At 44.2% G+C, this 15,454-nt stretch overlaps 1 protein-coding gene across 1 annotated transcript in view; it reads right to left on the reverse strand.

Moving 5' to 3' along the window:
- Window positions 1–15,454, reverse strand: part of ADGRB1 (adhesion G protein-coupled receptor B1) — a gene marked incomplete at both ends in the record, with an annotated part of 200,316 nt that overhangs the window by 81,000 nt on the left and 103,862 nt on the right. The window contains one exon of the mRNA XM_079533020.1: window positions 3,024–3,156. Coding sequence (XP_079389146.1) covers window positions 3,024–3,156 — 133 coding nt within the window. The remainder of the gene's footprint in view (window positions 1–3,023; window positions 3,157–15,454) is intronic.

Consider the following 15,454-nt stretch of genomic DNA (forward strand, 5'->3'; position numbering starts at 1 on the left):
CCAACACTGACGAGATGCCACCTCTGGGGAAGGAAGGCAGCTCAGAATGACACTCGGACAAGAAACCAGGAGGACCTGAGTGAGCAGTGCTCCGTAGCACTGACAAATGCTGGGCTTTACTTAGGGGGAATTCAGGTCTCAGCTTTCCTCCAAGCACAGCCAAAGAACTCATGAACTCATGAGCTGACTGCAGTCTGGGAATAACAAATTGTGAAACTACATCCCAATCAACAGCCAGAAGAGTTGGAAAGAGGAGGGAGGAAGCAATTTCAGACCCAAACCCCAAAAGACTAGCAGAGAGGTAAGTTGCAGATACAATAAAACATGTGTGGGGGAAGGAAGCTGCATCCTCCTGCAGCCAAATACAATCTCAGATGCGAAAATGCCTGTACTGATGATAAAAGGCTTACACCAATTTGTGGTAACCAGATAACTCCCAAACACCAAGATCTGAGGCAGCAGTAGTATGTGACCAAGTCAAATTGATGTTTTTTTTCCCTATCTGTTTAGTTAAGAAACCCCAGTCCCTCTATGAACATAAAGTTAGCCCTGCATTAGAGAAAGTTCTGCCTTAGCCAAGCCACAGACTTCTTTCTCTGTGCCTCCCAGCCCACTTCCATAAGATGAGTGGAGGACCTTCCCTGGTTGCTCAGCTGCACAGCTGGGCTCATTTATATCAAGCTTTGCCTTAAAACTATTCTTGCAGCAGAAATCTTGATTTACTGCTTCTGATCATGCAACCCTTCTAGACTTCAGCGGGACTGGGTTGTTCGCAGTGACAGCACGATGTCCTCGTAGCACAGGACAAAGCTCACCCATCCATCATCCCTGTGGTCATCACAATGTCCAGAGTCAAAAGTTTAAGCAGCTGTAAGCTCAGGATGAAGTTTGGAGTATTGCAGCTGCAGGATGCAGTGCTGCAGGGGCATGTATGAATAACAGAATCACAGAATCATAGAATAGCTTAGATTGGATGGGACACTGAAGATCACTGAGCTCCAACCCCCTTGCCATGAAGAGTTGTCACCTACTAGATCAGGCTGCCCAGGGCCTTATCCTGCCTGGCCTGGAATGCCACCAGGGATGGGGCATCCACAGCTTCTCTGGGCAGACTGCTCCAGTGCCTCACCATCCTCTGTGTAAAGAATTTCTTCCTAATATCCAACTTAAATTTCCACTCTTTTAGTTTAAATCCATTTCCCCTTGTTCTCTACCTACCTACCTGTGTAAATGTTCTGTCTCCATCCTGCTTATAAGCTCATTTCAAATACTGGAAGACCACAATGAGGTCTCCCTGGAGCCTTCTCTTCACAAGCTGAAGTACGGCGCAGAGATCTGTAGGATATGGGTCCCAGCTGGTTCAGTAGAGCACAGGAGGACACCTTGAGTGCCACCTGGGTACAATTTGGGTGCCACTGCTGTACCAGCACGGTTCCCTCCCTTCTGCACTTCGTTTCAGACAGCAAAACAACTTCCCATGGAAGAAGATTGTTGCAGGGACATCAAATGCAACCAACTCGGGTTGGATATTAGAAAAAATTTCTTCTCAGGAAGAGAGGCAAGATTTTGGAACAGGCTGCTCAGGGAGGTGGTGGAGTCACCATCCCTGGAAGTTTCCAAGAAATGTACAGATGTGGCACTGAGGAGCATGATTTAGTGGACATGGTGGGGACGGGCTGATGGTTGGATTAGATGACCTTAATGATCTTTTCCAATCTTCACAATTCTATGATTCTATGAACTCTTTCTAGGTCCCTTCCAAGCAGGAACATGCTCCTACCTTCAAACCTTCTTCAACCAGAGCGCTGCTTTGGAAATAAGAAGCTCAGTGCTTCACTCCAGAGGACCCAAAGAGCAACTCTATGCAGGGCTCAAGAGCCCACTTGGAGTGGCTGGACCTGCATGGGGTCCAGGCAAACACAACCAACACTGTGTCTTTAAAACCACTTCAGTGCAGATGTTGTTTCCATGGTAACTAGTGGACCAAATACATTAGTGTTTCTAATAATAAACCGAACCTTCATCTTGGAAAATGTGATCCCCCCCCTCCCCTTTACCAACACCACCCTTCCTTTCTTTCTTTCCCCTCCCCTTTTGCTGAATTAAGCCAGCGTTTAACAAGCAAGGCATAATTAGTAAATAATTGCCCGGGCCCAGTAACTCCCAATGCCCAGCAGATGGAGGAGCGTGGAAGGAGAGGAGGGGGAGCCCCTCTCCATCAACTTGGGACAGCATCCAAAGAAGAAGAAATTACACACACAAACACCAAAAAAAAAAAAAAAAAAAAAAAAAAAAAAAAGAAGTGCAAGGTGGAGGAGAGCAATCCCTTCGGGCCACCCTGGCAGTGCCCTGGGTGCCCTGGCAGCCGCCCTGATGCTCTGATTCAGGGTGCAGCATTTCGAGGAATCTCCGTCCGAGCAGCGGCGGCGGAGGCGGCATCGCTGCGCCGACAGCGGATGAAACTTCGCGCACACCCCCCTCCGCAACTCCCCCGTTTTTGTTCTGGCGCAGGGATCACCCCCCTCCTCTCCCCCCCCCCCCCCCCCCCCAAAAAAAAAAAAAAAAAAAAAAGCCCTAAACAGGTGATAAGGAAATGTGACGGGGATGCAGAGGGGTGAACAAGCCTGAATGTGGGATGGGGATGGGATGGGGATGATGCTCGAAATGAAGACACGTGTGACGATGGAGTGGGGGGAACCCCCCTCCCAGGCATACACTTTAGCAGCGTTCCAAAATCACAGCGCAGGAGGAATGAGGAATAAGGAGGAAGGGGACATCAATGCAGCAGCATCCCCAGTCTGTCCTCCCCTCCCCAAGCTACGGCCGAGGAATAAAGGCAACGGGAGTGGGGGGAAGGATGTAAAGCCCCCAGGGATGAGGGTGCTCGCTACCAGCACCACTTGGGCTCGGGTTTGTGCCTTCCCATCTCTTCTATTTTATCGTCCCCCTGCTCTTTTCCTTCCCGCCCCGCAACCCCTCCCTTTCTCATCGTCCCCTTTCCGCGGGTGACCGGAGGGACTCACCATGTCGGGGCTGAGCTGGGCTAAGATGGCGAAGGCGGAGAGCTTGTCACAGAGGCATTTAGTCCGGGAGGCGTCGAGCGGGACCGTTCGGCAACCGCGCCAGGACCAGGCGCCGGGCAGGGAGGCGGAGGCTCTGCTGGAGGGAGGCAGGGAGGGAGGGAGGGAGGGAATGGGGCGGCGGAGCGGGGAGAGAAGGAGAGCGGCCGTCAGGGAGGGTGGTGAGCGGGCATGATGCCGCGGGGGGGGGGACGCGGTCCCCGCTACCTCCCTCCCTATAGGATTGAGTATAGCAGTGGTCCCACCCCCAGCTCAGCTCGGGTCCTGGCCCTATCCTGGTCCTGACCTTTTTTCTGGACTTGGTCCTGGACCTAGACCCGGTCCTGACTCTGTTGCTGGACCTGGTTCTGGTTCTGATCCTGTTCCTGATGCTGATCCTGACCCTGATCTTTATCCCTATCTTTAGCCTTACCCTGGTCCAGATCCTGTCCCTCATCCTGATCCTGATCTTAATCCTGATCCTGATCCTTATGTTGGTTTTGATCCTGATCCTCACCCTGGTCCCAGACTTACTTTTAATTGTGGTCCCAACCCTTGTCATGATCTTGGTCCTGACCCTGACCTGGTCCTGACCCTGACATGGTCTTGACCCTGGTTGTGACCCAACCCTGGTCCACTCCCACTCCACTCTGACCCCTCCATCACCCCCTCACACACACACAATGTAAATGCCCTTTTTCACACCCATGCACTTACCTACCCCTATAGCCGTGTTCTCTCTATCTCATACACACCTCACTAACCCTACAGCTCTGACCCGAAAATCCCATATATGTATGCATAACCTTATAACCTTTTCCACACACTACAAATTGAGATCACAGAGTCATAAAACTATCCCACATATTCCACACACGGATAAATAACCCTACAGCTCAGTTCTATGCAGGCCACATATACCTCTCAAAGCTTATAGCTGCGTCCTACACAATCCATACACAGCTCCCTAATCATATAGCCTTGTACCACATACCCCATACACACCTCTCTAACCCTATAGCCCTGTACAACGTCTTATATACACCTACGTAACCCTACAGCCCTGTACTATATTGCTCATAGACACCTCCCTGCCCCTATAGCCTTGTAGTACACAACCCACACATTTATCCCTGACCCTACAGCCCTGTACTACACAACCCATACACATTTCCCTGACTCTATAGCCTTGAACCCATATGCATCCCATATATATTTGCCTAACCGTAAACCCCTATACAACATCCTATATACACTTTCCTAACCCAACAGCCCTGTACTACACATCCCATGCATACCTCACTAACCTTATGTCCATATCCTACACAACTCATATACACCTCTCTAACCCTATGGCTGTGCCCCATATATCCCGTACCCATACATTCCTATCCCCTATTATTCCCATAGAGTTGCAGAATCCTATAGCCCCATCCCACACCCTATATACATCTCACTGCCCCCATAATTCCATCCCATCACCTGTATGCACTTCCTTCACCCTAAGTCCTTCACAGCCCCATGCATCCTGGGGGGACCCAAAAGCCTTCCTCCCTGGTTTTGGGAAAGGGATCTGGGACATCTTCACAGGGTTTTCAGCAGACCAGGGGTGAGGAGAGCTGGAGAGACATTGAAGGGACAATACCCCCGCTTTGTAACAGCACCCTCCAACAAGAAGGCAAGAGCAAAAGGGCTGTATGCCTTCACTGGAAGAGCATGGGTGTAAGATGTCCTCCCTCCACATCTGACCATCCTCAGAGGAGGGGACCTCAGCAAGAACGCTAGCAGCAAGCCGAAGGCAGCTCCAGATGGAGCCAAGCTGCTCAGCTGCCTTAGGTGTATCACAGATGGCCTGAATTTCGTGATGCTGACTCCAGCAGACCTGGCGTGAGTTGCTGAGTTGTTTTGGCTTTTTTTCTTTTTTTCCCAGAACTCATCTCCATGCACACACTGACACATTCCTCTCTCAACAAGAGAAAATATCCATCCACTCACATCAAGAAGAGAGCTGAAAGCAAAGAGAGGCTGGGTACTAGCAGGGTAACAGAGCATCAGTGCACAGTAATGATTCTGTTGCGAGTATCTACTTGGATCCAATTTAACACCTAACACCAAGCATTCCTGAATTACCATCCTTTTGAACTAAAGTAAAAACAAAAAAACCAAAAACAAACAAACAAAAAAAGCCAAACTAATTTTGCTTTTAGGAGTTATCCTTGATAAGACAAGAGGTAATGGCATTAAGTTGCACCAAGAGAGGTTCAGGTTGGATATTAAGAAAAATTTCTTCTCAGCGAGAGTGTCCAGGCATTGGAACAGCTCCCAGGGAGGTGGTGGAGTCACCATCCCTGGAGGTGTTTAAAAAGATGGATATTTGATACCAAGGGACATGGTTTAGTGGGCATGGTGGTGATGGGTTGATGGTTGGACTAGCTGATCTCAGTAGTCTTTCCAACCTTAATGATTCTATGATTCTATCAGTTACACACAATCAAAACAGTTTTTCTTCCACCTGTGCAATCGTTCCTAAATAGCTGAATTCTACTGCTTGTCCATCCAGCTGATGGGATCTGTCTTTCCTAGATAAGTCAGCTCCACACTGCACTAATTCACAATGTGTCTTGAGGTTTTTCAGGATCAGGCATCAATCTTTGATTTCTTCCACGCATCTTCTGAAGTTCATGGAATCATATAATCATATAACAGCTTAGGTTGGAGGGGATCCTAAAAATCATTGAGTTCCAATCCCCCCCAAGCTCTCTCACCATGGGTATGGTTGCCTATCACTGGTTCTGGCTTACCCAAGGCTCCATCCAACCTGGCCTTGAACACCTCCAGACATGGAGAATCCACAGCTTCTCTTGGCAACCTTTGCCAGTGACTCACCACTCTCTGAGTAAAGAATTTCCACCTCATATCTAATCTAAATGTCCTCTCTTCTAGTTTCAAGCCGTTCCCCCTCGTTCTATCACTATCAGACCAGGTAAAAATTAATTCCCTTTCCTTCTTGTAAGCTCTCTTGAAATACTGGAAGGCCTCAGTGCCTTATCCCTGGAGCCTTCCAGGCTGAACAAGCCCAACTCCCTCAACTTGTCTTCATTGGAGTGGTGCTCCAGTCCTCTGAGCATCTTTGTGGATTTCCTCTGGACCCTCTCCAACAGCTCTGCATCACTTCACCTACTCCCTTAGAAGGGACTGACTGATCCAAGGCTAATCTCAGAGGGAATATAACTTCTGCATTCTCCTCCATGTGCATCACTTTTATTTCCAAGAACTGTGCTAACCAGTTGTTCTGTTTATCCACTGTCATCAAGAAAAATGCCTTATTTATGACGCGTAAAATTAATGACAAATGCTGAGACTTTATCAAGCAGTTATGTATTCTCATACAAAGTACTAATTTAGCTTGACAAAATGTATTTTCCATAAGTTGATTTCCATTAATGCTTCTGTTTTAAGGAGTATGATATTATTCAATTATAATCATGGTGTTACCCACAATCCCCTCATTTTTGGATCCTCGATCAGATGGTGAGTTATGGTGCCTAAGACAGATGTGAGGCTGATGGCTTTGGAACGAGGACACATGGTTCTCAGCATACTTAGGGAACTTCCACTCTTCTCTTAGTGAAGAACAATGATCTCCAATTAGCCTTACCCTGCTCTTTTAAAAACTCTTGCATGCAAAATTGCTCAGACTTGTATCTCTTAAAAATGTCTCACTTTATTAGATGATGTATGGCATTGTTTCTAGCAGCTGGTGTAATGAAAAGTATTTCATTAGCTTGGGTTGTGGATTAAGTAACTAGGCTCTCTTCCAATTATAGAATATAGACATTTATTGAAATTTCTGCATTATTATAAATAAATCTGTCATTTTGAACTAGTAGCAGACCATTACCATTAGAATTTATTTTGGTTTAGCATACACTAAATTTTCCTTTTTACTCACTTTAACAATCCTGAACTATAAAATTCCTACTTTTTTTCTTCTCTTATCTCCCTCAAGCTTTTAATTTGTACTGCTTGATATCAATTTGTCCTTTCTCCCTATCCTTACAACAGTTTTTACTTTTCCTCTAAAACAGACTGCTGTTTATGTAGTTATTGGCTTGTTTCTCTTTGCTCTCTTTTTTTACTATTTTGTTTGCTTTGTTTATGTGCGTTTCTTAATGCTGAGGCAATTTTCTTTTCACTTATGGTTCTTCAAAGGGCTCCTAATTATCTGTAAATTTTTCCATTTAAACAGTCCTCCACAACAGATATGTGCATTTAAAGCTATCATTCTCAAAGCACTGAGTATGTGTACATTGACACATACATAACGCCCCATGCCCCAAGCAACTTGAGACTCTAAAAAGTGTGGATACAATTGCCTTTACATCGCTTTCAATCCTCAAACCCAGATTTGCTCATTTACCAGCTTTCAGAGTAGAGTAGGACAGATCTGGGCCACGCATCAACCAAAGTAACCTCATCCAAAAAGGCAAAGAAAACAAAGAAAAAGTAATCAGAAAGCCTACTAAAATGGGAAACCCCAGGGAAGGTATCAGAAAACAAATAACTCTCCCTAGATGCTGTGCCCAGTCTCACATTCTTGTGGCAGTAAAGCTGACAGCTCAGCAATGAGTGCAATATTGAAATAAAGTCTGTCCAAAGCCAAAGCCACATTTGGCATGGTCTGATCTTCATTTCTTGATGCTCAGAGAGAGCACAGAGTGACATCCAGGCCAAGAAAAATATTAAAAAACAGCATAACAAAAACAACCAACAACAAACAAATGAAAAAATCAACACATACACTAATAGCCCCTTGTTCTTGTAAGATTTGTTCTGATGCCTGCTTATTTATCCCATTGCATTCAAAGAAATCAATTGGATCAAAGCCATGTAGTTTTTCTCACTTTACAATAAATCACATAAATGATGGGTGCTGCGGGACATGCTGAGTCAGAGACTTGGTGTAAATCATCTCAAAATAAATCCAACTATGCCATTTAATAGAAAATGAATCCGGCCATCATTACCACCTGTGATTATTAATTGATTATTACAAAAGACCAAGTGCTGGGTGATCCAAAGGATATTGTATCCATCCCTCTGATTTTAAACTTCTCGGAAGAAGAACTTGTATTTTTCTCTTTCTCTTTGTGAATCTGTTTTATTACCTATTTCCTTAGACTTGCAGTCCTTTTTTGGTATGAATATCTTCATGCCCATTAGGGCTGCAGCTCATAGATGGGCTAGGGAAGCTTATTTGCTGTTAGCAGAACATGCTAGGAGTATCACCACCCTACTTTCACTGTGTACGTGCTATGACATGGCAAGAGGAATGTCTTCAGAGTGCTGAGCAATGGGCTTCTTGGACATTGTACCATTTCAAGAGCAAAAGGTTACCTAATCTAAAGACCTATTGAACACTTCACTTATGGCATCCATGCAAGGTGCCACGATTACCGTAATCCTAGTGTGAGCATGACATTATGAACCTTCATTAGCCTAGCTTCTTTATTTTGAAAGAAATTTCCAGTCCATATGGGACTCAAAATACAGGAAAAATCCCATGTAGGAAAATACTTGTCTCAGAAAGGGTGATAATGCATTGGAACAGTCTGCCCAGGGAAGAAGTGACTCACCATCACAGGAGGTGTTCAAGACATGCGTAAATGTGGCACTAAGAGATAAGGTTTAGTGAGCATGGTGGTGATGGGTTGATGGCTGGAGAGAAGATCTTACTGGTCTTTTCCAACTTCGATGACTGTAAGGTACTTGGTTACCAACCAAGTCCTAAAAATACATTATTCAGTTGCAACTGGAAGGCTTCAAAATCACATCTGCACTAAAATCACATGCATAATGACTGTGTGATTTTGGAGTGTTCCAATCATAGAATCATAGGAACATTAAGGTTGGAAATGACCACCAGGATGATCTAGTCCAGTAATAGCTACCGAATGATTGAGCCTGTTCATCAAGATTTGCTGTGTATATCATGTGTATATCATGTGCCACTGAGAGATACTAATGGGATCTCTCCACTGCCCAGGAAATAATGCCTGAAGGAGTTTTGGGATCTTTGGGACTTTTGGGATTCAGGCAGAGTTCTGCGCAGACAAGGGTGTGTAGGATCAGCTGACAAATAGTAGTGAAAGCCTCACAGTTCAAGGCAGATTTCAAATCTTAAGAGGTTTGATCACTGAATTTTGTGATACAAAGACTGTTTCACTGGGATCTGTTCAAGGAGATACTATAGCTGCATGCAAAACACCTTCATTATGATCCTGATTAAAAGCAGGAGGAGAAAACGGGATTGCAATGAACAGGTCCTTAAAGGGAGTTCATGTGTGTGTTTGCGTTTGAGAGCCTGTGTGTACAGGTTTCATCTACAGATCAGCACTGAGCCTTTATTTTCTCAGCAAAACCTTTTATTCTGCAGAAAAGTACACAGGGCTTGTAATGGAAAACCCCTACTCACAGCTCAGTGGTAAAGAAAAGGAGCAGGATTTGAGTTATTCACAAATATTGAATCCAGGTACACTAATAAGGAAGCAGAATTATTTCCAGGCAGTCTCAAGAGGAGAGGAAAGAAAGAGGAATTGTACTAAAGGGAAAATGTGGGCAGAATATTAGAGGATGGTATAGTCAGACTGATTATGAGCCAGCCAAAGAGGGATTGTAGAAATCCCCAAACCAGACTGGCATGAAAAAAAACATTCTACTGGAAAGGTTAGCAGGAAACCTGACAAGTTTGTTCTGTCTCTCATGTCAGTGGTCAGATTTTATCTCTTGTATAATTCCAGTGAAGTTCCACAAGAAATGTTTTACCATATGTTACAACATGGCTATGAATGTTATTTGAGCACTTGATGGGAAAAAGCAATTAAGCCCCATCTTGTAGATTTAAACAGTAGCTAAGCACGTGCTTAAGGACTTTCTTAAATAGAATCACTTTTCTGAATAGGAATTTGCACAAATGAAGAGCCTTTGTTAGGGGAAGAGGAATGGAACAGAAAGAAGCTTCAAAAATGGGGGATGCATTTTAGACATAAATAATATAAAGGATCTCCACAGGTTTTTTCCAACTTCGGTGGTGCTGTGATCCTCCATTACTTCCTGCCTCGCATGGGCCATTTCCCCCCTTGATAACCAAGCAGGTCATGCAAGTGCTTGGCATGGATCCAGCTGGCAGATTATTAATTTGGAGAACCAGAGATGAAGTCAAAGTTAATCCGTTTTGTGGGATTCCCAAAAGCAATTTTCATTTCCAGCCAAAAGCTGCCCCAGAGCGCATTTCAAGCACTTTGGCTCTGTACAATAGCTTGGGACAAGAATGTACAATCATTTTGCTGCGGCAACTGTATCTTAGTCATAGTTTCTGCAGGACCTCAGGGCTGGATTACAAAGTGGATGGATTCCAGGAAGAAGGGACATGAAAAGCTTTGTACCTTTTTTTTTTTTTTTTTTTTTTTTTTTAAGATATATATATATATATCTCTGTATCTTTGATTGGCTGCTAAAAGAGTTGTAAAAGGTTCTCACGCCCCATAGGAAAAAGCAGAAATAAATTAAACTTCAAGCAAAACATGGGCTACAACGTACAAGTCAGTCCAGTTTTGCTGGAGTAGAACCTATCCTCCTAGAAAAAACATGTTTCTGAAATTAGAGTGCTTTACCTCTTTGGCAATGTCTGTGTAACCCTCCTGAGGACAGCACAGAAATCTGTCTGAAAACTGAAGCTCCAACACAATACCTGCTTATCCAGCATTTTCCTGCACTCGTTTCAAAGAAATCAAGGGTCATACCAGAATCATATAATGGCTTGGGATAGAAGGGACCTCAAAGAGCACATAGTTCCACCACTGCTTCCATGGGCATGGTTTCCACTACTAAATGGGGCACTAGATCAGTCTGCCCAGGGCCCAGTACAACCTGGCCTTGTATACCTCCAGGAATGGGGCATCAGCCTCATATCACCTGTAAGTAAATTGAGGCCTACAAAGGATAGAGTCAAGTGAGTATTTTGAATAAGCAGTCACTCCTCAAACCACCAAGCAATGTTGACTCCCAGTCAACAGACACATCCATACACCTTCTGTCTGGACTCCTTGTTTGCTTCACTGAAAGCTAGAAAAAGCAACTTTCCAAAGTCACTGTTAAACTAAAGTGGAAGAAGTTCTTTCTCCATCTACGTTTACATGTAGAAATACCTAGCAGAGAAAACCAAGATGTATATATATTTATGCATACATATTTTTTTACACATCATTCCTCCACTTAACCACCATGATAGATCTGTTTTCCCTCTAAAACCCATGTCAGCTGAGTGCCTCCTGCCAGAATGTTGTCCACTGAAGGAAGTGAAGATGCTGCATTTATAGGGCAACCCCCTAAGTTGCACCTTATCTGTATCAAATATGGCCCCAAATGAAATGCTTTTGTTGAACCCAGGGGCTCTTCGTTTTCTTGGAAACAAGCCCCAGGAGATGGGGATGGTATTAACTCATGCTCAGCTGCCGAGATCTCTCTGCCTTCAAATCCTTATGAGTTTTGCTTGGCACTTCTTGCCACCTCAATAGCACAGACCTGGCACTGCACAAAACAACTCTCTGCCAGTAAGAAACAATCAATAATCAGATTAGCAACTATTTTAAAATAAATTCCTAAAAAAAAAAAAAAAAAAGAAAGAAAATGGGAAGGGAAGGGAAGGGAAGGGAAGGGAAGGGAAGGGAAGGGAAGGGAAGGGAAGGGAAGGGAAGGGAAGGGAAGGGAAGGGAAGGGAAGGGAAGGGAAGGGAAGGGAAGGGAAGGGAAGGGAAGGGAAGGGAAGGGAAGGGAAGGGAAGGGAAGGGAAGGGAAGGGAAGGGAAGGGAAGGGAAGGGAAGGGAAGGGAAGGGAAGGGAAGGGAAGGGAAGGGAAGGGAAGGGAAGGGAAGGGAAGGGAAGGGAAGGAGGGAGGGAAGAACGAAGAAACTATTGATCCAGTTGCGTGATGTAAGGAAAATTAAACCAGAGTAGAAATATTAATTTATTTTTTTCCAAAGGCCCATAACTCCAGGTGGTTTCAGCTGATTTACTTCAGAATTGACACAAGCAAAATAAAGAGAGCAATGATTTGAGAAAGGATTTAGGACCTATGGGAGACACGCAATCTTTGAGATTTTCTCCAGGTCCTTTTCTTTTTATTGGAGAGGGAGGAAGGGACAGGAAGAGAAATTTGCAAGGAGGTTAAAAGCAAAGCCTTCTCCCAGCTGTGAATTCATAATCATGGCTAACTGAATTGGAACATTTTGCAGGGGATAGGGTTACTTACTATCTACAAATTAGCCCTAGAAAAAAAAGAAAAAGTCCATATGCAGCATCCAGTCTGAAACCTTAATTAAAATAAACAATGTTAAAACGCACAAAGAAATACATATTATCATTGAAATAAAGCATATGGCTAGCTAAATAGCCGTAAGATTATCTGGAGATAATCTTTTCAAGCACCGTAAATACAGCTGATGCTGAGCTGTAATGACTCTCATCAGAAGGCCACACCATCCCACTGGAGAGGAAGCTCTGCACTTCCTAACATCAGTCGCCTCCTGGGCTTTGGACTGCCATTTAAAATCCAGAGCATGTGGCTGATAATTAATGAGCACTCCCCCCCCCCCTTCACATTCCTGCTCCACAGCTCCAGAAGGACTGAAAGGCAGACATCATGTTTCACAGCTGAAATTTGCATCACGCACATTTAAAGGGGGGCTATAAGAAAGAAGGGTTTGGACTCTTTCTCAGGGCATGTTGTGATACGACAAGAGGAAATGGTTTCAAACTAAAAGAGAGGAGATTTAGATTGGACATAAGAAAGACATTTTTTATAATAGGGGTGGTGAGGCACTGGAATAGGTTGCCCAGAGGTGGTGGATGCCCCATCCCTGGAGACATTCAGTGTCAGGTTGGATGGGGCTCTGAGCAATCTGATCGAGCTGTAGGTGTCCCTGTACATTGCAGGGGAGTTGGACTAGATAACCTTTGAAGGTCCCTTCCAACTCAAATAATACTGTGATTCTATGATTGTTTTGCAAAGACCCTTCTCTGTAGATGTGGATGGGTGGGATGGGAAAGGGGAACTTAAACACTGAGTCCATTCCCTGTCATTACAGGGGAGATTTGAATCTTGATGATCCTTGAGATCCCTTCCAACCCAAGCCATTCTGTGATTCTATGATTACAACTTCCTTGCTAAATATCCCTGCCAAAGGCAACCACAGGACAGACATTTCATCTCAACAGACCCCCCAGAAGGACCACTATGCCCATGTGTCCTACCCACTAAGCCACTGAGCAATTCTTATCACATGCCACAATCATAGTCCAACTCCCAACTCATCACCATCATGCCCATTAAATCATATTCCTCAAAGCCCCATTTACCCTTTTCTTGTACAGTTCCAGGGACAGAGACTCTACCACCTCCCTGGACAGTCCACTCCAACGCCTCACTACTCTTTCTATTAGGAATTTTTTTCTAATACCCACCTGAATCTTCCCTGATGCAACTTCAGGTCATTAAGGTCAATACTGTGAACTACAATAAAGAGAAAATGAAGAAACCAAGTACACTGCCAGTGTCTTTATTCTTTAAACAAAAGTGAAAATCCCTGTCAGGTGCCACAGTATTCATGTTGCAGACTTCAATAAGCTCCTGCTGATCAAACCTGAGGAAATATTCATTCCAGACCCCTGTTCAAGTGATTGCTTAGTAAACAGCAGATCAGATCCCTTCACAGGCAAACTCACATTAGGAATATGGCTTGAAGTATCATGAGGATGTTTTTTATGTAGCATATTTGAAGTCATTTTGTCTTGCGGATTTTCTCCTTTAAAAGGATGACTTCTTCCAACTCCTCTACAGAACTGTGTGAAATAGAAACAGAAAAGCCTACAGCTCCCTATAATCCCATGACTTCATGGCTTTAAGAAAGAAGAAAAATCATTTTCAGATTTCTCTACTCTGCAAGCTTTGGCTTCATCAGGTTAGCTCACCTGTCAGTAACTGCACAAGATGACCTTGAACTACTTTCCACACTAGATCAATGATTTATCCCTCTGAGACTTTAGCCTGTGCTCTTAAACTTACTATTGCTACCCAAAGCTACAAGCCCAGGCCATACCTCCTAACCTTATTTTTGAGCAAAGTTGTCCCATTTGAGCTCTCCTGCTACACCAGAATATCAGAGCAATAGTCCATTATGTATCACGATCATCTTTGGACAAAGATGAGAACACAAGGCACTGTGAAAGGATAGAATCATAGCACTGTTTGAGTTGGAAGGGACCTTCAAAAGTCAACTAGTCCAACTCCCCTGAAATGAACAGGGACATCTACAGCTAGATTTGCTCAGAGCCCCATCCAGCCTGGTTTTAAATGTTTCCATGGTGGGGGGCATGCATCACCTCTCTGGGCAACATGTTCCAGTGCTTCACTGTTCTTATCATTAAAAACTTCATTTCTTACATCCAGTCTAAATCTCCCCTCTTTTAGCTTGAGAGCATTTTCCCTTCTCCTTCTCCAAGTATTATAAACAGAGCATCAGATGTTCTGAAGTTGACAGTATTGAGTGGAGACAAGTGTACCACTGAGACAACAGCAGAATGGAAAGATGAGCCATAAGCTGGATGGTCTCATTAGTGTGTAAGACATCTCTCCAACAAAGAAAAAGGTGAAATCAGTGATATGTCTGCCTTCTTCCTACTCCACATGACAATCACATCTGCTGTTCCACGCTTTGCAGGACACTTCTCTCTTTTGATGGCTTTGATTAGAGCACTTGAGTGGAAATCATAGAATCATAGAATCGTTTGAGTTGGAAGTAAGGAAGGGACCCTTAAAGATTATCTAGTTCAACTCCTCTGAAATGAAGGACATCTACAGTTAGATCAGGTTGCTCAGAGCCCACTCAAAATGCTTTGGCAGGTCTTGCAAAACAAAAACAGTGGGTAAGACTGAATGGGTTGTATGTTCGTGCCATGTTCCTCCTGAAATTCTCTGGATTACCAAACATGTGTAGTGTATGTTCCAGTTAGACTCCAAAGTGTTCAGCTTACTCTCTCAGCTTTCATATCAGCTTTCCAGCTACAATTTCTCAATTACCACGGAAAGCCCATCACATTAAAGACTTGTGGCTGCTTATGCAGTTGGTCCCATTATGCTAGGAAGAATCAGATGCAGCACACCAAGTGATAAGCAGCAGCCTTGTCATATGTGCTGAAAGCATTTCAGGGGAAATCCTTAGAGGAACCAGGTGCATTAAAGTGTGCATGCGCCTGGACATCACGGTCCCACAATCAAGTCTCAGAGGAAAGGAGGCTTAGCAAAAATGGAAAAACAAGGTAGTAAATGCTTTTTGAGACT

Source organism: Tetrao urogallus (genome assembly GCF_951394365.1).
Source record: "Tetrao urogallus genome assembly, chromosome: 3".
NCBI lineage: Eukaryota > Metazoa > Chordata > Aves > Galliformes > Phasianidae > Tetrao > Tetrao urogallus.